Source organism: Gossypium hirsutum, chromosome D05, assembly GCF_007990345.1.
Source record: "Gossypium hirsutum isolate 1008001.06 chromosome D05, Gossypium_hirsutum_v2.1, whole genome shotgun sequence".
Classification (NCBI taxonomy): Eukaryota; Viridiplantae; Streptophyta; class Magnoliopsida; order Malvales; family Malvaceae; genus Gossypium; species Gossypium hirsutum.
The window spans coordinates 21,381,703-21,408,386 of record NC_053441.1 but is presented as its reverse complement, the minus strand read 5'-3'; the positions used below and the strand labels follow the sequence as shown (position 1 = coordinate 21,408,386).

The following is a 26,684-nucleotide window of genomic DNA, read 5'->3' as shown; positions in this document are numbered from 1 at the left end:
ATAAATAAAAATATAATTTATATAATAATGCTTTAATTTTTATATAAATATTTTATATTATATTTCACTAATTAAATTAAAGAACAAAATATTTTTTAATTTAAGGATAAAATTATCATTTTAGCATTTAAGGCTTTTAGTTTTTTTAATATTTTTACAAAAAATAAAAACATAATTTAATTTATTAAAAGACATATTCGTCATTCGAGAATACTATTACAATACTCATTCTATTTTATTTAAGTAAATCACTGTTATGTCTATTCAATTCTATTACAGCCTTATTCTATTTCACACAGAACAACAATACCATTATAATCTTATTCCATTCTAGTTAAATCATTGAAACATAATTTGACTATAAAAAGATATTTGTAGACTATATCAGTTATAAGAAACATTGTATGTCTTTACAAAGTAGCGGAAAATAAAATAAATGAAGAGCAAAAATTAAAGAACATGTAGAAACTAGGTAGAAAGAGAATGCTGAGGCCATCACTTTGTTCGCACCTCACACAAATCTGTCTTCATCTCTCAAAACTTAGAGACTTCTCTTGATATAAGAGAAAGGTTTTATGTCTTAAAAGGGCATTATAGTCATTGTCTATGTCTTAGAGAAACGAGTTGCCCTCTTCACAACGTGAAACATATGTATGCTAAGTCATTTTTCTTTGACTCTCTATTTCATTGCAATAATTCCTCAAAGTATTATACAGGTTTTTGGAATTTAAATTCATAAATTTAGATTAAGTATTGTTTAGGAAACTCAAATTAATGACAAGTTTGAAAGGTGGAGTAAATGTTAGAATAGAAATACTTTATGTTTCTTTTCATGATTCCTGCTATAATATCTGACACGTGATATGTAAAATAGCATTTGATAAAATACAATTGATGGAGTTGAAGATATTTGTTGGTTGAGGTTGAGGGGAGTGAATCATGAGGGGAAACGATCTCTCAACCGATTTTGTTTGGTTTTGTGTCTTTCACACCCATTTTTTAAGCCAGAGTATCTGACTCTTTCTTTTTTTTACACTCTATGCTGATAATTGTTTTTTGAAATGTATATTCGTTTCATATTTTATTTATTGATATTTTTATTTATTTTTAAAGATAACAAATTCATATTTACATTCAGGACGCATGAAACGCTTAAATCACTAAAACATCAATTATAAGAAATTTGAACATAAAAAGATTTTGTAGACTATATCAGTTATAAGAAACACTGTATGTCTTTGATTATATATGTAGTAGTGGAAAAAAACAAATAAAGAGAAAAGATTAAAAAATAACCTGTAGAAACTAGCTAGAAAGAGAATGTTGAAGCCATCACTTCCTTCGCAGCTCACATAAATTTGTCTTCTACGATGTCTCCCAAAACTTAGTAACTTCTCTTTGTCTAGGAGAAAGGACTTATGTCTTAAAAGGACATTATAATAATTGTTTAGGTCTTAGAGAAACTAATTGCCCTCTTCACAACATGAAGTATATGTATGCTATGTCATTTTTCTTTGACTCTCTATTTCAATGAAATAAGTCCTCAAAGTATTATAGATTTTGGAATTTAAATTCACAAATTTGGATTTAGTATTGCTTAGGAAACTCAAATTGTAAGTTTGGAAGGTGGAGTGAAGGTTAGAACAGAAATACTTTACGTTTCTTTCCATGATTTCTTATATAGTATCTGACACGTAATATATAAAATAGCATTTGGTAAAATACAATCGGAGTTTAAGATATTTGTTGGTTGCGGTTGAGGGGAATGAATCACAGGAGAAACAATCCCTCAACCGATTTTATTTGGTTTTGTGTCTTTCACACCTATTTTTTATGTCAGTATCTGTCTTTCTTTTTTTACACTCTCTGTTGATAACTGTTGTACAGCCCAATTTTCAGCCCAATTACAATAATAAACAAACCCAATTTTCAGCCCAATGAACCCTAAAGCCCAAATGGCCCAAAATCTAAAATCGGTTTCAGTAAGATAGAAACCCTAGTGCCTTTGCGCCGCTGCTCCATGTGCGTCTTCGGCGCGCACCACGCCCGAGGTCTGCCACCGCCAGCTGCGCCTTGCACAAAAATGGAAGCTTTCCGTCTCCGTTGACTTCATCAAGTCCTGCAAACATCAACAAAAGCAAAAGAAACAGCAACAGAGAACAGAAAAACAGCAGTGTAATCGGCTATAAGAGCCGAATCAAACAAATGTAAAAAGGGGGCTTCATCACGGTATTTTGGGGGATTTTCTTTGTAAAACCCACATCAGAAATCAAAAGGAATAGAAATTTTAAAAGGTTGAATCCTTGCTATTTCTTCTTGGTTTTCTCTTATTTATTTGATCTTATTTTGTTTTTTTTTTCTTTGCAAATCTATTCTAAAGTAATTAAAAAAATCAAAAAAAGAGAAAAGAAAAGAATACCTGAATCGGCCCTTGGACTGGCCGGCGATGGTCCTTTTCCGTCGTCGGATTCGGGCTCGAGAGGGGCCAAAGGTCTTGTTTTCTCCTCGACTCCCCTTCCAAAAGTTCAGGCCCTCTGAATATGCTTCAACTGCGCAGATCGGGAACTCCGTCGCGCGACGCCGGCCACCGGCCATGGCGGCGATTTGGAGCGGTCGAGAAAAGGGATTGAGGGGTATGGGATCTTCAGTTCGTCTGAAAGAAAAGAGAAAGAAATGGGGGCTTATTTCTTTTTTAGGGTTTTATTTATTTATTTATTTTTATTTATAAGATTCCATACGGCGCCGTTTGAAAGGGAGACCTGCGCACTTTTGCCCTAATGGGTAATTTTCGCCTTTGGTCCCTCCATTTCGCGTTGAAATGCAATCTGACCTTTTTATTTATTTATTTAAATTTGGGATGCGAGTTCTGTGCCTGTTTCAATTGGGTCCTTTGACCATGTGTGCCCTTTGCACTGAAACGCCGCGCACAAGGGGGCTTGGGATATTTTCTCCTTCGCTCCCTCATACTTTCAGCGTATGGCGAATTGGCCCCTCTTTCCTTTGTTTCTTTTAAATTTAACCCATTTTTCCTTTATTTTTTGGTTATCTTATTAATTAAATTGATAAATGTGATATTATTATTTTTATTTACATACTGTTATTATCCTTATTTTTTATTTTTATTTTACTTCAAATTTTACTATATATATACATATTTAATATTTATATACACATACGCTTACATTTATATATTATAACTTACATACATATATGTATTTGCCTGCATACTTTAAATTTTTATATATGTACATACTTATATATCCTCTTTTATTTTCATAAATATATATACACACATATTTATACATATTCTTTATATTTTAAAATTTATTTCTTTTTATGTATTTTCTATATTTTATAATTCATAAGCATACATTTTAATATATATAAATATACGTTTTTATTTTTTTAAAATAAACATATATATATGCCTACCTTTAGGTTTTATTTTATTTATTCATTCACTATTTTAAATATTAATTTTGTTTATTTTAATCATTGCCATTATTATTGCAATTTCATTCTATTAATTATTTATTTGTCATCTTCAAATGTTTTAAAATCTAAATCTATTAGAATTGTATTTGTTTTGTTATTATATTAATATTATTGTTATATTGTTTCTTACATTATTATTCATGCATTTCGATTTATTTGTATCTATGTTATGTGTATACTTTATGATGCATATTATGTTATGGATTTTAAGTCTATGTTGCATATTCATTATAGGTCGTGTACGGCATTCTTTCCCTTCTGAACAATTTCTTTTCAAATATAATCAAAATCGCACGCATTTGTTTTTTAAAATTCCACTAAATCATACTCAAAATTCAAAAGGGTAAAATTTCGAAGATAAAGGCAATATTCCGTATTTAGAAGATTCGAGAAATCGTGCCCTAACTTTCTGAGCTTCGATTTTTCTCGCGTTGATATTAAACAATCGAATATCCTTTTAAAATTAAAATAAATGAGGTTTAAATAAAAAATGAAAAAGCAAGCCTACTCTCGAAAATACGATGTGTTGTGTCCTAACTTACTGGATGTGACATTTTGTTACTTCGAGATAAGAAGGCATTTTTCCATTTTGATTTATTCGAGTAATTTTAAAATAACATACATAAAGAAGGATCGTATTTTTAATTCTTTAAAGTTCTCAATTTCCGACACCAAGACATTAAGTAATTAACTAGGTACCAATTTTGGGCGTATCGAGGGTGCTAATCCTTCCTCGTGCGTAACCGACTCCCGAACCCGTTTTTCTGAATTTCGTAGACCAAAAGCGTTGTTTTAATAAAAATTAAATTGTTTATTAAAAACAACCACTTTTCGAGGTGACCCGATCACACCTCATCAAAAAAGATTGGTGGCGACTCCCATTTTCGTTTTCTTTTTCAAAATCCAAGTCGACCTCGTTTTGTCAAAAAAATGGTGTCAACAACTGTTTTTGACATGTATACTCATTTCACCTCTTATTTATTGATATTTTTCTTTGTTTTTAAGGATAGTAAATTTATATTTTTAGTTAGAATGCGTGAAACACTTATATCACGTTTGGTTGCAAGGAATGGCTATTCCATTCTGTCACTATTTAATGCCCTACAATAAAACATTAATTTGGTTCACTGAACGAGAGATTCTGCAGAATAGTCATTCTTCTTCTATTTCTTAAAGTTTCGTAATACGAATTCGAGATTCTGCAGAATAGTCATTCTTCTTCTATTTTTTAAAGTTTCGTAATACGAATTCAATTGTGAAGAATATGATTAACTATTCAGCCTACTATGGAATCAAAACAAATTTTTTAGATCTAAAATATCCTTTAATAAATTTTAACAACTCCTACCCTAAGCCGCAATCATAGTCCCTTAATTTTTATTTTTATTTTTATTTTGAAATGAAAATAGAAGAGATATGGACTCTCTCCCCTCCACTCTCCTCTCTCCCTCATCAGCGCTCACCAGCACCTTCACCAGTGCTCTCACCAACTCCTTCTCCGGCAGTCTCACCTCCACTGAAGTAAGTTCCCACATCATATTTCATATTCCCAAATTTTTTCCTATTTCTTCTCACGATCTGTTATAGGTCTATTCCATAAAAAAGATTACTTCTGTCTTTGGATACAAAAAGAAAAGATTGCTTATACCTTTTAAAAATCTAAAATATACAGTTTTTAATTCACTGGATTCATTTTTTCCCAATTATTTATATGTTGATTAGTGTTATTTATTTTCTCTCAAATTCAAGCTATTATTATCAATGTCTAGATGATTGTTCAACTCAGTAGCTTCCTCATCGAGTCATTTGCAATGGAATGCAATGGAATGAACACTAGTTTATATAGTAAATTAATTATAAAGCGATTAAATGAGAGGGGGTGAGGATAAAATAAATAAAAATAATAATTTATATAATAATGTTTTAATTTTTATATAAATATTTTATATTATATCTTATTAATTAAATTAAAGAATAAAATATTTTTTATTCTAAGGATAAAATTATCATTTTAGCATTTAATGTTATTGGATTTTTAATATTTTTACAAAAATAAAAACACATTTTAATTTATTAAAAGGTATATTCATTATTCGAGTATTTTTTTTCGTATTACATATTTATTTATCTCAACCAAACGCATTAATGTTGTTACAATACTCATTCCATTTCATTCAAGCAAATCACTATTATGCCTATTCAATTTTATTACAGCCTATTTCATTCCCACAGAATAACTATTTCATTGTAGTCTTATTCCATTCCAGTTAAATCATTGAAACATTAGTTATAAGAAATTTGACCATAAAAAGATATTTGTATACTATATCAGTTATAAAAAACAGTGTATGTATTTAATTATATATGAAGTAGTGGAAAAAACAAATGAAGAGCAAAAAAGTAAAGAACATGTAGAAACTAGCTAGAAAGAGAACGCTGAGGCCATCACTTCCTTCAACTCACACAAGTCTGTCTTCAACAATGTCTCTCAAAACTTAGAGACTTCTCTTTATATAGGAGAAAGGTTTTCTGTCCCATTGTTTTTGCCTTAGAGAAACGACTTGTCCTCCTCACAACATGAAGTATATTTATGCTATGTCATTTTTCTCTCACTCGCAATAATTCCTCAAAGTACTATATATTTTGGAATTGAAATTCATAAATTTGGATTTAGTATTGTTTAAGAAACTCAAATGACAAGTTTGGAAGGTGGAGTGAAGGTTAGAATGGAAATGCTTTATGTTTCTTTTCATGATTTCTTATATAGTATCTAACACCTGATATGTAAAATAGCATTTGGTAAAATACAATTGATGGAGTTGAAGATTTTTATTAGTTGAGGTTGAGGGGAGAGAATCACGAGGGGAAACGATCCCTCAACCGATTTTGTTTAGTTTTGTGTCTTTCACACCCAATTTTTATGTTAGTATCTGGTTCTTTCTTTTTTTACACTCTCTGTTGATAATTGTTTTCACATGTATACTCGTTTCACCTCTTATGTATTGATATAATGAATTCATATTTACATTTTATAATTCATGGAACACTTAAATCAGTGAAACATCCGTTGTAAGAAAATTGATCATAAAAAGATATTTGTAGACTATAAATATAATAAACATTTTATGTCTTTGATTATATATGAAGTAGTGGGAAAAAAACAAATGTAGAGCAAAATTTAAAGAACCTGTAGAAACTAGTTAGAAAGAGAATGTTGAGGCCATCACTTTCTTCGCAACTCACACAAATTTGTCTTCAACAATGTCTCTCAAAATTTAGTGACTTCTCCTTGTATAGGAGAAAGGTTTTATGTCTTAAAAAGGCGTTATAGTCATTGTGTATCTCTTAGAGAAACGACTTGCCCACTTCACAACATGAAGCATATGTATGCTATGTCATTTTTCTTTGACTCTCTATTTCAATGCATAAGTCCTCAAAGTATTATAGATTTTGGAACTTAAATTCATAAATTTGGATTTAGTTTTATTTAGGAAACTCAAATGATAAGTTTGGAAGGTGGAGTGAAGGTTAGAATGAAAATACTGTACATTTCTTTTCATGATTTCTGATATAGTATCTAACACGTGATATGTAAAACAGCATTTGGTAAAATACAATTGGAGTTGAAGATATTTGTTGGCTTGCGGTTGAGGGGAGTGAATCATGAGGGATTACGATGTCTCAACCGATTTTGTTTGGTTTTGTGTCTCACGCCTATTTTTTATGTCAGTATCTGTCTCTTTTTTTACACTCTCTGCTGATGACTGTTTTTGATATGTATACTTTTTTCACTTCTTATTTATTAATTTTTTTTGTTTTTAATGATAGTGAATTCATATTTACATTCAGAACGCGTGAAACACTTAAATCAATGAAAAACCATTTTATTAGAAATTTATGGTCTCATTTTATTTGAAATTTACTTTGTAATTAAAGTTGTTTCAATTAGGGTGATGAGATGAGTTTGGTTTGATTGAGTTTTTTGATTTTTGAATGATAATTCAGTTTGGTTTTTAATTTTTACATATTACTTATAACTTTTAGATATTTGGACTTTTTTTTAATATAAAATGAGATTTATTTAATAATTTTTAAAATTTTAAAGTACTTTTCATAAATAATTCTGATTTTGTTTTCAAATAAATATAAGATAACCAATAACTTTTAGATTTTCTAGCTAAACCCTTGTTTGAAACTACTCATTAGATTACTAATTATTGTAAATAAACAGAACAAACTAAAAGGAAGGTCTTGTTATGGAGTGAATTACAACCGGTTGATGGCTTCTTCATACTAATTTCTCTCTTTACTTATCAGCATTGTGAAAGTACTGAATTCATTTCTGATATAAACCTACCCGAATACGTCAAGCACTTGCGTGGATCTCCATACGTTTCGCTCCAATGACACATCTCAGGCACTGATAATGCTGATGTCATAGACGCTTCATGTTTCACGTTGCCATTGTCTTCATCATCATCATCATCATCATCATCATTGTCATCAGTTTCTTCATCCAGTTCTTCAACTTTCTCTAATTCCCCATATCCTTGAAAAAACTCCAGGTTTTCTAGCTCTATCTCCTTCTCCTCATCGTCTTCAACAGCATTAGTTTCCTCGAAAACCGTATGACAACATCTAAAACTGCCATCCAAAGGCACGAGGTCCAGAATAAGGCGACCATTTTCTCTGTAGGCTTCAAAATATTCGTGATGTTTCACTTTCTCTTCTTTAAGAACCAGCCTTCCGTTGCTGTAATATCTGGCTAAAATCCAAGGCATGTGGCTTGGCAAATTCCCCGTTCTTGCTAGTAATGGAATTGGGGGTGGATATTCTCCCACCCTTGGACGCCCTTGCTTCCTCTTATTACGTTGTTTACTAGGACCTTTGGCTTTATGATCCATCGTTATCATTTTCAACGCACTATGGATCATGTAAACTCCACTTTCAGTCCCCAGCATATCGTCCATCCCAGAGGACCAAGAAGAGTAGGATGCAGAGTGAGTTCTGAAGGACATAAAATCTAACGATGGAGGCGATGGTGACTGAGGGATGGTGTAGGAATGGATGATGAGAGTTGGTGTCAGTAATTGAAGGCTTTTATATTCATATATTAGGGTTTTGAGACCTGGTAGGTGGAGATACTGTTTATGGATGGAGGCAGTACATTGACACTCATGGACTTGCATGGGAGATAACGTAGGTGACCTTGAAATGATATTTGAGAGGGATAAAACCATGGACCTAGTTTTTGAAATCAACCCATCTTCATCTAAAAATCCCATGCTTCAGTGTAAACTAATCCCTTAACCTGCAAAAGGGTGAAAATAGAAAGGAAAAAAAACATTTGGTTAGATTGGAACTAATTAAACAGAGATTATTTTAAACATATATTCTAAAATCTAAACCAAGCCAAATCTTATAGATAAACAAAAATAAATAAAACCAAGGAGGAAGGTTAATTAATAAAGTAGGTAAGAAAGAAATTCCCAAAAAGAAAGACAAGGTAGGTAGGAAAGGAAAAGGACAAGCTTACTTGTATTGTCTGTAAACAAAGAGCGGTGCATTTTAACACGAGGGTGACACAAGCTTTTTCAACTATTTTAATTATATTTCACAAAAATCCCGTGTTTATATACTTCATTTTCACTCTTCCATAACAATTATTGGCAATTGATGAAGTTTCATTGATTCTTATTTGAATTTACTAAAATAATTTAGTATCCGCAGGGTGAAAAAGGGACCAAAACGGTTACATAATTCAGCATGTAAAGCTGTTTCTTAGGTATACAAGACGACATTTAAAGTTGAGCTACTATTTTCAATTGGTCTCAGATAGAAACAGAATTGAGCTATGAAGGTGATGTTCTAGTATTTTGTGGGTTTGGTCTTTGAACTATCTAGAAGGGTTCGATTTGGGTGGTGGGCTGCTGTTATGGTTTTCTTAAGAAGGTGTTGATTCGAGGCCTTAGGAAATTCTGAAGCTGTCTATGAAAGGGATTGGCTGTTTGACAGAATTTGGTATGGTGGTTGTGGCACTTAATCTGGTTTCTTGTATACATACTCTCGGTCGAGTTTCAAAATTCATCTTGGAAAAAAGTGAACAATTCAAAGCACTTTGTTAAACCATGATGAGGTTAAATCAAGTAAAAAGAGCTAGCCAGGAATCAAAGCTATGGAAACCAACATGTAACATAAGAGTGAAAAAAAGAGACATCATAATCTATAGATAGATTTATAGATTTGTATAAGCTATTATACCCCATTTCTTTCTTTCTGAAAACCCATTTTTTACATTGTATGGCTTTGATTATATATCCAAGTAGTGGGAAAAAAACAAACAAATGAAGAGCAAAAATTAAAGAAACCTGTAGAAAGAATGCTGAAGTGATCACTTTCTTCGCAGCTTACACAAATTTATTTGTTTTCAATTATGTCTTTTAAAACTTAGCGACCTCTCTTTATATAGGAGAAAGGTTTTACGTTTTTAAAGGGCATTATAGTCATTGTTTATGTCTTAGAGAAACGGCTATTATTTGTATCAGCCCTCTTCACAACATGAAACATATGTGTACTATATCATTTTTCTTTGACTCTCTATTTGAATGCAATAAGTCTTCATAAATTTGGATTTAGTATTGCTTAGGAAACTCAAATGGTAAGTTTGGAAGGTGGAGTGAAGGTTGGAATAGAAATATTTTACGTTTTTTTACGTTTCTTTTCATGATTCTTGATATAATATCTGACGTGTGATATGTAAAAAACACTGGGTAAAATGTAATTGATGGTCTTGTAATATTTGTTAGTTGAGGTTGAGGGGAAGGAATCACGAGAAAAACGATCTCTCAACTGATTTTGTTTGATTTTGTGACTTTCACGCCCATTTTTTATACCAGTATCTCTCCTTTTCTTTTTTTGACACTCTTTGCTGATAACTGTTTTTGATATGTATACTCGTTTCACCTTTTATTTATTGATATTTTTCTTTGTTTTTAAAGATGATGAATTCATATTTACATTCAAAACGTGTGAAACACTTAAACCGTTGAAAGATAAATTATAAGAAAAGATATTTATAGATTATATCTACGTATCATTTATTATCTTGCTTCATCTAATAAATGGGTAAAATGCATTACTTGTGAGTGGAAATTTAGTCATTTGTTAGGAGAACAAAATTAAGGAGTTATTTAGGATTGTTAAGACTTGTTTAGAGTAATTGTTAAAAGGTGTTTTTCACATCTAAACAACTGCTTTTATCTTCTTCTTTTTTCCCTTTAGATACAAAGTCAGTTCAAGGAGAATTACATTAACAGATTAAAACCTTAATGAGTATTATCAAGGGATTTTTATTTCTCACTCATTTCCTAACGTGACACATAATTAGCATAAACAATGAATTTGTGATTTATTTAGTGTCACAGTACGAGCTTGTTACTAAATTCTGTAATACATAATAATTTTCAGTTGTCATGATTCTTACAAAATTCTTGTAATAATAAGCATGTTAGTCCAATCTATTTTCAACTACAAAGTCAAGTCAATTTGCACAAATATCGTGTCCTTTATAATGTGTTTCACTCCCTATATTTTCATCTAATTTGATGGGGTTTTCATCATTAAGTAGCGCAATTTTTTAAGATTAACTAATAACTTACATATGAATTAAAATTTTGAGTTTATTTTCTATTTTTTCTTTTCATATTTTATAAATTTAAACCTTCTTTTCATTATTCATACGGAGCTAAAAAAAAATTAACTTCCATTAAATATAATAAATTCATAAGTACATATCAGTTTCAAATCAAATTAAATCAATACAAAGAACCAAAATATAATTAGATAAAAACTAGTTATGGCATTTCACAAAAAAAAAAAAAACTAATTATGGCAACTCCACACATGATAGGGTTAGAGATCATAATAGTCAATTTCATTTCGATACCACCCATATCCATTGGAATGTTTTGTTTTAATAGTAAACTGGAACAACAAAATTTTAGGTTTTGCTTCGATACAAACTTCACTTGATACTAGTCGTACCGATGGATACCAATTGATTTTGCATATATCAATCCAAAAAATTAATTTTAAAATATATTTTAAATTTAAGTTTAATTTTTATTTATTTATTTTAGATTTGTTCAAGGATAATATGAAATAGTTTTTTTCCTTGTGAAGTTTATTAAAGAATAAATTATATACTTGATGACTATTTTATATTTTTTGATATTATAAATTTTACATGTGCTGAGATCTGAACTCATACCACTAACATTTTTAAAATCTTTTCTTTACCATTCCAACCAAAACTTTACTTTTTATGAGTATTTTATATTTGAGATTCATTTAATTTTACTTTTTGATTCGTGTAATTTTTTAAATACATAGATCAAATGTTTTACAAAAATAGGGATAAATTTAAAACGATACAAAAAATAGACTAATAGCAGTACATACCAATAGTAGTAGAAAAATAATATGTTTATCGATACAATACCGGCTATCTTATTAGAGACCTACACATAACAATTACACATAATAAAGTTAAAATCTAAATACTCAAAATCTCAACTTTTATTAACAATACCATACCCAAACTGAAAATTTCCATTCAATTCTTTAAATTCCTTTTCATATGTGTCTGTATATTTCATTCCTTCTCCAATCCCAACCCCCCCCCCCCCAAAAAAAAAGCGTGTGGGTGCAAGATCACTATACACATTGACATTCAAAACTAGAAAGTGAACACCACATTTTGACAGGGATGTCTATCTTCAGATCCCCTAAACCTTATAGGAAAACGTCTAAAAGAGTTTATAACTTTCCTTATTTCAAATTATAATATTTTAGATTTAAATCTCTCAATTTATTTATTTATTATTGATTTTATATAAATAGATAAAATATACCCATAATAATATAACTTATTTTGTATACATAATAAAATTTCAATAAAAACTAAAAAAAAAAGAAATAAATTGAATTATTAATTTTGTTATGGCTAATATTCAACTTCGTCAGTTTTCTTTTTCACTACAGACACTCTCTAAAAAACGATTGTTCTAGAATGTATTTGTTGAAAAGCACAAAAATGAAGTTAGAAGTCAAATATTGAGATAATCACCATCAAGAAAAATAACTTCCTCTTTATGTTTTTTGACATATACGAATTATTCATGTTCAAGGCATTTGAATCATTTGATTCATATATCATAAAATTAAAAATAGATCATGTCTGATCAAAATGAAAGAAATTTTTTTTATAGTAAAAATATGTTTATAAAAGCTGTATTCAATAATTGAGTTATGAATAAGGTAATAAAATTATTATGTACAAATCCTTATTAATTTTGATTTCCATTTTTTGATTTTTTTTTTAAATATTGACTTTTAATTGTTTTATTTAAATATTTTATAAATAATAAAAGACAATATTATTAATTTATTTAAAAAGATTAAGTCATTGATATTTGATTAACTTGTGATATCAATACAATTAGATATTTAAATAAAAATAAAAGATATTAGGAAAAATAGTACAAAACATACAAAATTAATAAATAATATGAATTTTCTGGGAAAAATGGTTATTGATTTTGGAAGAGGAAAAGGGCCCAATGGGGCAACTAGGTAGAGCTCAAGTTCTATGTTTTGGCCCTAACGTCCTAAAGTTGAATTAGTGCTCCCTTGTATAGTTTTTCATATTTTATCCATATTTGATATATAATTTTCACAACACAGTTTGAATTAGAAAAAAGTAAAATATTTGGTAATCCGTTGATTAGAAAAAGAAAAGAAAAGAATTCAGTGTTATTATTAGTTTGTGATAAAAGGCAATAAAGTAATACTTATGGGATTAAATTTATACTTGGGGTATGTATTGTCAAGCAATTGGATAGTTTTGCTTATTAACGCCGGTTATTCTTTTACCCACTCTCATACTTGGCTCGCCTTTTTTTAGTAAAATAATCTAAAACAATTAATTAATTTATAAAATGATATGGGCAAAAAGTTATTTGATAAAATGACTCGTTTTCAATAGTGTAATTCGATTTGTTGACCATTTACTTTTTCGGCGTCATCATTAGCCAATCATCACTTTTTTAAAAAAAATTTTGGTGCCGCCTAACACATTTGCATTTTTCAAAATACTTGTGAAAAATTCAAGTATTCACAGTAGAGAAAAAGAAAAGAATTTTTTTTAATGGGTGCCGTTAGTGTGTCAGGCGGCACCGTCCAAATATTTTTTAATTCATGTTAATAAAAAACTTTGGTGCCATCGCCATGTCAGGCGGCACCAATGGCTGTCAAGGAATAATTTTATTAAAAAATAATGTCAGAGAAAAAACTTTTTTTGGTGCCATTGCCATGTCAAGTGGCATCTGGGAGTGTCAAGGAAATTTTTTTTTCCATCGACACCTTCATGTTATACTGTTTGGTGACAAATATGTAGTCCTTGTTTGTGAATTGTTGGCCTATGAATAACTCTTCAAATTCGGAATTTGACGCCAACCAGTAAGAATGTATTATATCTGGGTATTCAGGGAATTCAGATGCATGTGTCACATTGGGTTCTATGCTTAGCATGTGGGTCGCAGGGTTATTGCGTATGATAATGTCATGACTTAGGTTCCCGACCGAGGGGGCATATACATTTTCACTTTATCTGTGTCTTCATCGTTGATATCATCTAGGACCTCATCCAGATTGTGGTCATTGAAATCTTCACCATCGTGATGAGAATGACCATTATTATCGAGTCCTTCTTCACCATCTGCATCGATAGCAACCACCTCCAGATATATTTGTAAATGGGGCCCCGAATTAGGGTTGTTATATGCAGTCGAACCATGGTGTGGATTTTCGGCCCTTGTTGATGTCTTCCATAATTGCATTGTTTTTGCATCCAACATTAATATCAAAGTCAAACCCGTGTACAGATAATCATTTATCAACAGACGCTCTCGAAACCTCTATACATGGGTCTTGAACTCCATATTGTTGATTTAATGGAGTGACATTTTGAACAAGCTCCACATCTGTTAACTTAGCAAACAACTAAACTGGTTAAACGCTCATGTTCCCACTCAAGCAATAAAGTGCAATCATTGTCTTTAAGTCTTTATAATCTACAAGTTTCATCTCGGTAAATTTGATAGGATTTGAAGAAACTAGAAATTTGTAAAAATAATCTGGACATCCTCCTCCCACAACGTCGAACTATTTTTCCACTAACCTTTTGTTTCATATCTTCGAATTTTACATTCTTATTAAACTACCTTCCTAATTGCTGGTGAAATTCAAATATACAACCAATTATTGTTTGTAAAATTACCCCCTCAGAATAAACGTATACAAAGAATTGATTATTTATCTTCGATACAATATCAGTAAAAAAAAAGCTTTAATTTAAAAAAAAAGTAGATCCTACTAATTACAAACTAACTTTATAAACCCGAACTTGATTTTTTACATTTAAAACACAAATATTTCTTCTTCTTTTTCTCCATTTTCTCCCCTTCTACTAAACACAAATATTCTTTTATTTTTTTCCCTTTCTCTTGAATAGAAACCAAAAACTTAAACAAAAACAAAAAAAAATCAACAGATATTCGGGTGGTGTCGCCTGACAGCGTGACGACACCAAACAAAAAAAAATTCTGACAGCCACCGGTGCCGCTTGACAGCGTGATGGCACTAAATAAATAAAAAATTCCCTAACGCCCCTTCGTGCTACCTGACATAATGGCAGCAAAAAGAAAATTTCTTTTTCGTTGACATTATTTAAAAAAAATATTATTATATCGATACCGCCTGATAGACCAATGACACCCCTTTACAGCCACCGGTATTGCCTGGCATGATGGCGACACCAAAAAAAAATTTGCTGACATGAATTAAAAAAAATTTTGGATGGTGCCGCGTAACACACTGGAAGCACCCATTAAAAAAATGTATTTTCCTTTACCGTGAGTACCCATATTTTTCACCGGTATTTCGAAAAAACATACAGGTGCTACTTGACACAATGGCAGCGCTAAAATTTTTTATTTTTTTATTTAAAAAGGTGATGATTGATTGATGATGGTGTTGGAAAAGTGGGTGGTGCCAATTGACCAATTGGCGACACTAAGTTACATTATTTAAAACGGATCATTTTATTAATTTTTTTTATCCAATCTATTCTATTAATTAATTAATTTTTTAAGGTTACTTTATTAGAAAAAACCGGCTTGGCTACTATAGGATTGGTGGTGAAAGGTCAATAATATTGTTGTAAATAAATGAGTGAAATATATATTTGTTGAATAAGGTTGGGTTTGAATGGGCGGTACGTTTACTTACGGTTAGTGTAAAAACAGCGTTGACGATAAGATTAGATACTATAATGACATTATAATGTGAGATAAAATATAAACTAAACGCACCGCACCGTACTCAACACTCATTTAAACCTTGAATCAGAAATCAATATGAAATTAGGTGAAGAGTACAAGATAGTTGCATAGGTTTGTGTGTGCATGTGCCAAATCTTGTTACGATTCCTTTGTATGATGGTTGTGTCCCCTTTCTCGACTTGTGTTCCTTTCTTATGATGGGAAAAGCAAAGCCAATTGGCCTTCTTTAGAGGCAGCAAAACAAAACGTTAGTATGAGGGAATTTTCCCAGAAATTTCATAGATTTTACCAGAGAAAAACTTGTTACTACAAGTCTAGAAGATTAAGTTGGCAAAGGACTTATAGCAGACGTCATGACTGTATATAGTAACAAGATTGATGGTGCTAAGTAAGGGGCTTGAATGGACGATACATATACATTAAGTATTTATCACAATACATTTTAAGGTAGCAGTGGAACCCTAACTATACAGGAGCATTGCAAAGCAATCTTTTGTGAGTCCTATACTTTTATGGAGTAGTTATGTGTAATAATTACAGCTTGCTTTCTTATTTTACTTTTGTTTCCTCAAAATCCTGTATTGATCTTATTTTCTGGTATTGATAATCAGTGTCTCCATGTTTTAGTTTTGCCTCTTAAAAGCTTTCAATATGCAAACCAAATTTTCTACATTACTGTGCACTGAAGTGAATTCGAAATTGAATTGGTAGGTCACGACGTGAGTGAAAAATTAAGCGCACATCTCACGCAACCTCCAAGCTGTGGATCTCCGGAAGGGTTTCCACAATGCCTTCTTCACCTTCACCACTGCAAATTCCCACCCTACTCTGCCTCTTCAGTTCTTCCCTACTGCAACTGCTAAGGTTTTTAATTTAATCATGATCATTTCTATTGTAAATCCTACCAATTCTTTGTTAGCTTTCTTGAATCAGAAATATCCTGCAATTTTCTTTTTCTTTTTTTAGTTATATAGGACCTGAATGTATCGTAAGAGCTTGGTTTTCTGTAAATCTATGTTCGGCCAATTCTGAGTATGATAATTGAAAAAAGTAGCCGATGTAGAAGCCCAAATTTGCTGGGCCCATTGTCCAAATGAAATAAAATACAACAAACTCAAAATTCAATCCCAATAAACCAAATCTCATAGCCCAAATACCACCAGCCCAATACTCAACTAGCCCAACATAATAAAAAAAAAGAGAAACAGACAACAAGAAACCTTGGCTACCACACCCCACTTTCCTCTGACACTAGCACCATCTTTGGTCACCACCATGTCGGCTACCACGCCCCATGCTTCTGCCAACACCATCCCCGCATGCCTGGCACCTCCATACCTTGCAAGCAGCAATGAAGAGATAGAAACTAATAGAAAATGAAAGTGTAAAGGCTATAAAAGCCATGGAAACAAGTGTAAAAAAGAGAGGGGGGATTTTAAAAGATTGAAAAAGAGACAAACACAAAAATCCCTCCGAACTTCGAATACAAAGGAAAAAATCAATAAAAAGGTTTGCATTTTTTTCTTCTCTCTTCTTTTGAATTTTTTTTTTCTTTGTTTTTTTTTCCTTTCTTTCTATATACATATACATATATATTATTAAAAAATAAAAAAAAGTTACCTTTTGAACTTCCGGCCACCATGTGCGGTGGCCGGTGACGGTGGCGGCGCGACCAACGGCGGTGGCCCAGTGACCGGGATTTCACCAGAGAAGAAAAGGCTTGAGAGGATTTTAAGGGAGGGGAAGAGTGCATGGAAGCTTTTTTAGTTTTTTTTTGGATTGGGGGTTGAAAATGAAACACAAAAAAAAAATCTTTGTTTTTAAATAATGGTGTTGAAACGGCACTATGTTGTTTGGTGGGTGGGGTCTGTGCACTTTCCCTAAAAGGGAAATTTATGTGTTTAGTCCTCCTCCCTCGCAACCTCATTCAATTAACCCTCATTTTCTATCTTCTTTTGTTTTTTTTAGTTTGGCCTTCAGATCTTGTTTGGTTTTCGTTTTGATCCCTAATTAACTATCCAATATTTATACTTTTATATCCCAAATTTTCATTTGTTTTTAACCATGTCTTAAATCTATTTAATTCATTTATTAACCCTTTTTTAAATGTTTCATTTATATGTTATTTCCAATATTTTATATGTTGTTTATTTACATCATTATTGTAAATATTTTATATATATATATTTTTGTACATTTCCTAATATTTTCTTTTATTGTAGATATTATTATTACTATTATATTACATTACTATTATTATTGTTATCTATTTATTTATATATTTAAAATTTCGGTACATATATATACTTATATATTTTTATATATTTTTCAACTTATGTACATGCCTATATATTTATATACATATTTTCATTTTCATAAATATATACACGTACACATTTTTCTCTAATATATATATGTATATATATACTCATATACATTTCTTACTATATCTTATAATTTATATATATACACGTACATATTCTCTATTTATTTTAAATATATTTTTTTATATTTCATATTTTCTACATGCATATATATATACTTATCTATTTACATATTTTAATTCATATACCTATACATGTATACATATTTACATATATTTTTATATTTAATAATCTCACAATACGTATACATATATAGATTTTTCATATTTTCATAATTTTGTGTACATTCATGTATATACGTTCTTTACATCTATTCATTATTTATTTATCTTCATTTTCATTATTATTTATATTTAATAATCTTATTTCCGTTGCTATTACTCGTGTTGTTTTTATGCCATCATATTCATTATTGTTTTGCTATGCATATTAACACCATACATCAAAAAGAAATTTTTTTAATTAAGAAAATATTTTGCGTTTGGAAAATTCGAGAAAACGTGCCCTAACGTGCTGGGTTTCGGTTTCTCGTTCGACCAAATAGCCGAATATCCTTTTTAAACTTTCAAAATAAGGTAATATTTCGTATTTAGAAAATTCGAGAAAATCGTGCCCTAACTTACTGAGCTTCGATTCTTCTCGCGTTGATCCTAAATAACCGAAAATCCTTTTGAAATTAAAATAAATGAGGTTTAAACAAAAAATAAAGGCAAGCTTACTCTCGAAGATACGATGTGTTGTATCCTAACTTACTGGACGTGACATCTTGTTACTTCGAGATAAGGAAGCATTTTCCATTTTGATTTATTTGAGTAATTTTAAAATAATAATATAAGGAGGGATCGTATTTTAAATTCTTTTTGAGTTTTTAATTTTCGACATAAAGACATTAAATAATCAACTAAGGTACCAATTTTGGGCGTGTCGAGGGTGCTAATCCTTCCTCGTGCGTAACCGACTCCCGAACCTTTTTTTTCTGAATTTCGTAGACCAAAATCGTTGTTTTCATAAAATTAAATCATTTATTAAAAACAATCACTTTTTGAGGTGACCCGATCACACCTCATCAAAAAAAGGATTGGTGGCGACTCCCGTTTCCATTCTTTTTTCAAAATCCAAGTCGACCCCGTTTTCATCAAAAAAATGGTGTCAACAGCTTGGCGACTCCACTGGGGACAATAAGAGAGTCAAGCCACGTGTTGATTATTTCTTGTCTTTTTGTCGAAAGTTGAAAATTCGATTTAAATTTACGATCCTCTCATTGCATCTCTTTTGTTTTGAGTTATATTTTTTATCGTGTTCTGTATTTTATTTTATACCTCTGCACATTGCATTGCATGACCGCTGGTCATACCCTTTTAAGTGGGAGTGAGAAACTACGCCTTCGTGAGGTTTTCACCTCCGCATGGGATAGTGAATCGCTTTCGGGATACATCCATACCTATGTCTTCGTGAGATTTTCATCTCCGCATGGCCATAGGGAAATGTATTCCCCTGAACTGAACTCAGTCCGTATGAGCCTATAATGGGTGAGGATCGAGGAATCTGCTGGTTCAGGTACCCTTACTTTAGAACCAAACCTCATGTAGTGAACCTTAGGAGCCCACCCTAGGTAGAACCACTTCGAACCCCTAGTATTCACCCAAATAGGTGTTCTATTTATTCTTGCTTGTTTTTGCTTTGTACTAACATGTTTTCTTTTTGTTATGATTGCATTGCATTTTCATCGTAAAAAGAGGTGTTGATTCACGTTCAGTTGTTAAATAGAGAGCTTGTCATAAGGAAATGGGTTTCTTGATAAAGTGGATAATAATACGGTTGTCCGAATGTGGTCCAAGAAACGTGATAAGAGAAGGATGATAGTTTAATGGAGGACCACACAACCATTGCTCCGTGGCCCGAGAATTTAATGTGACAAGGATTATTCGAGAGCCGCTGAACTTTCTTAAAGAGAAGCCAACGAGCACCATGAGGTTTAGTGAGCAACGAGTCATGGCCCGGATTGAGTAAAAAGGAGATATAAGATACGTCCCTTTTGAAGAGTTCGTGAGACTTATCTTAACGCTCGAACGAAGAAAATGATCGAATGTCTCCGCATATGAGGGCAAAGCCGTATATGTATCCGCTTTATGTAAAGAGATTTGTTTTCTAGTAAAGTTGTTCTAATAGAATTGAATTAAGAATCAATGTCTCTTTTTGCATTCATACATCTGCATTACATTTCATTGCACGTATCTCTTCATTCATTAACATTACATTTCATTACATACAATAAATTTCCTAAAATCCAAAAATACGCGTTCATGCATTAACATTACATTTTATTACATACAATAAATTTCCTAAAATCCAAAAATACGCGTTCATGCATCAACATTACATTTCATTGCATACAATAAATTTCCTAAAATCCAAAAGTACGTCGAGTTTAGAACTCTAGTACAAAACTAGATGGATTGGAATTCTTTGAATATATCGATGGTTCGAAAGGTGAAGATGTGTATGCCTTTGAAAAAGAACTAAAAATGAAAAAACCTATCTTGAATTTGTTTCTACATCCCTAGAGGCGTTTTAAACAACTGGACCGTGGAGGAGATTCTTGTAATTTTTAGGACCATTTCAGAGTAATATTTGGAACGCTCTTATTGTTCTAAGCCTGGGAGCAATAGAAAATCCTTTTGTGAAAAGGCACATGTCCACTATTCTTTATTTCAACGAAATGCATCTTTGTGTCTTGTTTTGGCAAATATTCTTTTGTTCCTTCCAATTCATTCATACTCATACCACCAGGTAATTACCCTTTGATTCGTTAGCTCTTTGAGACTTCCTTCGTCCCTAGAATAGGTCTCCAGATATCAATGATATGAACGACACTGCTATTGACTCAGAACTTTCTTTCAAGCAAGATATGTGTCTAGAGGATCCTCAAGACTTCGAGGATGATCAAGACTGTAGTTTATCTCCTGATTTGTTAAGGATGGTAAGGCAAGTTGAAAAATAGATCCAACCTTAAAAAAAATTCAGTGGGGAATTGTGAGCTTAGGAGAAGAGAAAAAGGTGAAGATTAGAGCCTGTATCACTGCAGAGACAAAGCGAGACGTCATTGAGTTACTCTAAGAATTCAAAGATGTTTTTAGGCAAATTTCTTGAAGAATCATATGTCAATATGGAATGCCAAAAAGGATCATATTAGACAATGCATTGAATTTGAACAACGGCACGACATCAGAAGTTTGCAGTTTGTTCAAGATTAACACCATGTTGCCCGCAAAGGGCGCCTTGAGACCAAAGGGTTTTGAATTGAAAACCCAGAAATGGGCAGTTCAAATTTTGATCAAAGGTGGGGCATGCGGTAGTCTTGCCCTTTCTGAATTAATAAGAAGGAGGGATGCTACATCTTGGGTTATCAACAAAGCCTTCTAGGACTTCTAAACACATATCAAGTTCAAAAGGGTCCTTAAGAAGTTTGGGACAGAGAAGCTCATGCTACGATATCTGGGGCACCTATTTCCATTTTATTCATTTTTTGTATTTTTGACAAAATACATAATCTTGATTAATTTATTCTCATTTTGTATTCTAGCAAAATTTGCTATCTTGATTAATTTGTTCATTTAGAGCTTTGCTCTCAACAAATTTTCATCTTATCCATTGTGATAATCTTTTTCATCTTATTCATCTCGTATCTCAGCAAAATTTGCTATCTTGATTGATTTGTTTGTTTAGAGCTTTGCTCTCAACAAAATTTCATTTTGTCCATTTTGATAATCTTTTTCAAGCATTTTTCATTGAAATAACGATTAATGGACTGACAATACACATGCAGAAGGAGTTCTGCATATTACTCTGAAAGTTTCTAAATAATACGAGGACCTAAAACAGGACTATTGTTTAGAACTAACCAAACCTAAGGGTTGGAAACATTTGAGAAATGATAGTCTAAATAGCGTCTATTTCTTTGGGTTTTCTGTCAAACTGGCTGAACAAGAAGGCATCAGTGATAGAACCTTGATGAACAATGATGAATGACAACCTAAGCATTAAAAATGGATCATTCTCATGACATTCTACAAATATAATACATACACATCTAGTTAGGAGCATTTGATTCATTCTGATCATGTCATCCTAAACACTAGGCGTAAATAGGTCCTATCTTCCTATATTGGTAGGAAGTGGATCAAAGATACAAATCTTGTCTTCCCATATTGGTGGCGAAGTAGATCGAAGGTAGCAGATCCTATCTTCCTATATTGGTAGGAAGTAGATCGAAGATGCAGATCTTGTCTTCCCATATTGGTGGCGAAGTAGATTACAGAAAGCAGATCTTGTCTTCCCATATTGGTGGCGAAGTAGATCGAAGGTATCAGATCCTATCTTCCTATATTGGTAGGAAGTGGATCGAAGATGCAGATCTTGTCTTCCCATATTGGTGGCGAAGTAGATTGCAGAAAGCAGATCTTGTCTTCATGTATTGGCGTGAAGTAGATCGAAGGTAGTAGATCCTATCTTCCTATATTGGTAGGAAGTGGATTGACGATGCAGATCTTGTCTTCCCATATTGGTGGCGAAGTAGATTGCAGAAAGCAGATCTTGTCTTCCCATATTGGTGGCGAATTAGATCGAAGGTATCAGATCCTATCTTCCTATATTGGTAGGAAGTGGATCGAAGATGCAGATCTTGTCTTCCCATATTGGTGGCGAAGTAGATTGCAGAAAGCAGATCTTGTATTCATGTATTGGCGTGAAGTAGATCGAAGGTAGCAGATCCGGTCTTCCTATATTGGTAGGAAGTGGATTGACGATGCAGATCTTGTCTTCCCATACTGGTGGCGAAGTAGATCGAAGAAAGCAGATCTTATCTTCATGTATTTGGCGTGAAGTAGATCGAAGATTACAGATCTTGCCTTCCTGTATTTGGCAGCGAAGAAGATCGAAGATGGCAGATTTTACCTCCCTGACTACAGTGGAGTACATTGAAGCCGATAATTCTATCTCCCTGTATTTGGCAGTGGAATAGATTGAAGATTGCAGATCTTGCCTTCCTGTATTTGACAGCGAAGCAGATCAAAAGATGGCAGATTTTACCTCCCTGACCACAGTGGAGTACATTGAAGCCGATAATTCTATCTCCCTGTATTTGGCAGTGGAATAGATTGAAGATTGCAGATCTTGCCTTCCTGTATTTGACAGCGAAGCAGATCAAAAGATGGCAGATTTTACCTCCCTGACTACAGTGGAGTACACTGAAGCCGATAATTCTATCTCCCTGTATTTGGCAGTGGAATAGATTGAAGATTGCAGATTTGGCCTTCTTGTATTTGGCAGCGAAGCAGATCAAAGATGGCAGATTTTACCTCCCTGACCACAGTGGAGTACATTGAAGCCGATAACTCTATCTCCCTGTATTTGGCAGTGGAATAGATTGAAGATTGCAGATCTTGCCTTCCTGTATTTGGCAGCGAAGCAGATCAAAGATGGCAGATTTTACCTCCCTGACCACAGTGGAGTACATTGAAGCCGATAACTCTATCTCCCTGTATTTGGCAGTGGAATAGATTGAAGATTGCAGATCTTGCCTTCCTGTATTTGGCAGCGAAGCAGATCAAAGATGGCAGATTTTACCTCCCTGACTACAGTGGAGTACATTAAAGCCGATAACTCTATCTCCCTGTATTTGGCAGTGGAATAGATTGAAGATCGAAGATGGCAGAGTTTACCTCCCTGACTACAGTGGAGTATATTGAAGCCGATAACTCTATCTCCCTGTATTTGGCAGTGGAATAGATTGAAGATTACAGATCTTATCTCCCTAAGCAATAGTGGAGCAGGTCGAAGATGGCGGATTTTACCTCCCTGATTACAGTGGAGTATATTGAAGCTGGTAGTTCTATCTCCCTGGGCAACAGTGGAATAGATCGAAGATTACAGATCTTATCTCTCTAAGCAATAGTGGAGCAGGTCGAAGACGGCGGATTTTACCTCCCTGATTACAGTGGAGTACATTGAAGCTGGTAGTTCTATCTCCCTGGACAACAGTGGAATAGATCGAAGAAAACAACATTCAGTCTTATCTCCCTAAGCAGTAGTGGAGCAGACGAAGAAAACAACAAATCTCATTCCCATGGAGTTGCAGCAGAATAGATTTAAGTCATGTTTCTCTGGAGCGCAGTGAAGTGGATTGAAGCAACGAGACACAGCAGGCTGGAATAAGACTACTTGAAGAAGAAAAGCACCCAAAGAAGTTAAGCCTCAACGAGACCATGCAAATTTGGTCTTTCTTAGTCTTTGCTCTGTTCTCGTTACACGAAAACGAGCAAAGAGGGGCAGCTGTAGAAGCCCAAATTTGCTGGGCCCATTGTCCAAATGAAATAAAATACAACAAACCCAAAATTCAATCCCAATAAACCAAATCCCATAGCCCAAATACCACCAGCCCAATACTCAACTAGCCCAACATAATAAAAAAAAAGAGAAACAGACAACAAGAAACCTTGGCTACCACACCCTACTTTCCTCTGACACTAGCACCATCTTTGGTCACCACCATGTCGGCTACCACGCCCCATGCTTCTGCCAACACCATCCCCGCATGCCTGGCACCTCCATACCTTGCAAGCAGCAATGAAGAGATAGAAACTAATAGAAAATGAAAGTGTAAAGGCTATAAAAGCCATGGAAACAAGTGTAAAAAAGAGAGGGGGGATTTTAAAAGATTGAAAAAGAGACAAACACAAAAATCCCTCCGAACTTCGAATACAAAGGAAAAAATCAATAAAAAGGTTTGCATTTTTTTCTTCTCTCTTCTTTTGAATTTTTTTCTTTGTTTTTTTTTCCTTTCTTTCTATATACATATACATATATATTATTAAAAAATAAAAAAAGTTACCTTTTGAACTTCCGGCCACCATATGCGGTGGCCGGCGACGGTGGCGGCGCGACCAACGGCGGTGGCCCAGTGACCGGGATTTCACCAGAGAAGAAAAGGCTTGAGAGGATTTTAAGGGAGGGGAAGAGTGCATGGAAGCTTTTTTAGTTTTTTTTTGGATTGGGGGTTGAAAATGAAACACAAAAAAAAATCTTTGTTTTTAAATAATGGTGTTGAAACGGCACTATGTTGTTTGGTGGGTGGGGTCTGTGCACTTTCCCTAAAAGGGAAATTTATGTGTTTAGTCCTCCTCCCTCGCAACCTCATTCAATTAACCCTCATTTTCTATCTTCTTTTGTTTTTTTTTAGTTTGGCCTTCAGATCTTGTTTGGTTTTCGTTTTGATCCCTAATTAACTATCCAATATTTATACTTTTATATCCCAAATTTTCATTTGTTTTTAACCATGTCTTAAATCTATTTAATTCATTTATTAACCCTTTTTTAAATGTTTCATTTATATGTTATTTCCAATATTTTATATGTTGTTTATTTACATCATTATTGTAAATATTTTATATATATATATATTTTTGTACATTTCCTAATATTTTCTTTTATTGTAGATATTATTATTACTATTATATTACATTACTATTATTATTGTTATCTATTTATTTATATATTTAAAATTTCGGTACATATATATACTTATATATTTTTATATATTTTTCAACTTATGTACATGCCTATATATTTATATACATATTTTCATTTTCATAAATATATACACGTACACATTTTTCTCTAATATATATATGTATATATATACTCATATACATTTCTTACTATATCTTATAATTTATATATATACACGTACATATTCTCTATTTATTTTAAATATATTTTTTTATATTTCATATTTTCTACATGCATATATATATACTTATCTATTTACATATTTTAATTCATATACCTATACATGTATACATATTTACATATATTTTTATATTTAATAATCTCACAATACGTATACATATATAGATTTTTCATATTTTCATAATTTTGTGTACATTCATGTATATACGTTCTTTACATCTATTCATTATTTATTTATTTATCTTCATTTTCATTATTATTTATATTTAATAATCTTATTTCCATTGCTATTACTCGTGTTGTTTTTATGCCATCATATTCATTATTGTTTTGCTATGCATATTAACACCATACATCAAAAAGAATTTTTTTTAATTAAGGAAATATTTTGCGTTTGGAAAATTCGAGAAAACGTGCCCTAACGTGCTGGGTTTCGGTTTCTCGTTCGACCAAATAGCCGAATATCCTTTTTAAACTTTCAAAATAAGGTAATATTTCGTATTTAGAAAATTCGAGAAAATCGTGCCCTAACTTACTGAGCTTCGATTCTTCTCGCGTTGATCCTAAATAACCGAACATCCTTTTGAAATTAAAATAAATGAGGTTTAAACAAAAAATAAAGGCAAGCTTACTCTCGAAGATACGATGTGTTGTATCC

At 32.3% G+C, this 26,684-nt stretch overlaps 1 protein-coding gene and 1 long non-coding RNA gene across 2 annotated transcripts; both read right to left on the bottom strand.

The window, feature by feature from the left end:
- Nucleotides 1–7,603: 7,603 nt before the first annotated feature.
- Nucleotides 7,604–9,930, bottom strand: LOC121217840 (uncharacterized). The gene is made up of 2 exons (XM_041094298.1): nt 9,864–9,930; nt 7,604–8,806 (listed from the first exon to the last, which is right to left on the bottom strand). Exon 2 carries the CDS (start codon nt 8,778–8,780, stop codon nt 7,809–7,811), a length of 972 nt encoding a protein of 323 aa, XP_040950232.1. The 5' UTR covers nt 8,781–8,806; nt 9,864–9,930; the 3' UTR covers nt 7,604–7,808.
- A 7,159-nt stretch (nt 9,931–17,089) lies between these two features.
- On the bottom strand, nt 17,090–17,979 carry LOC121217839 (uncharacterized). The gene is made up of 2 exons (XR_005914061.1): nt 17,517–17,979; nt 17,090–17,234 (listed from the first exon to the last, which is right to left on the bottom strand). It is a non-coding gene; the product is annotated as an uncharacterized lncRNA (long non-coding RNA).
- Nucleotides 17,980–26,684: the final 8,705 nt, after the last annotated feature.

Bases quoted from the DNA above. Each gene is read 5' to 3' on its own strand.
- LOC121217840 (XM_041094298.1), bottom strand. From the start codon at position 8,780: ATGGGATTTTTAGATGAAGATGGGTTGATTTCAAAAACTAGGTCCATG.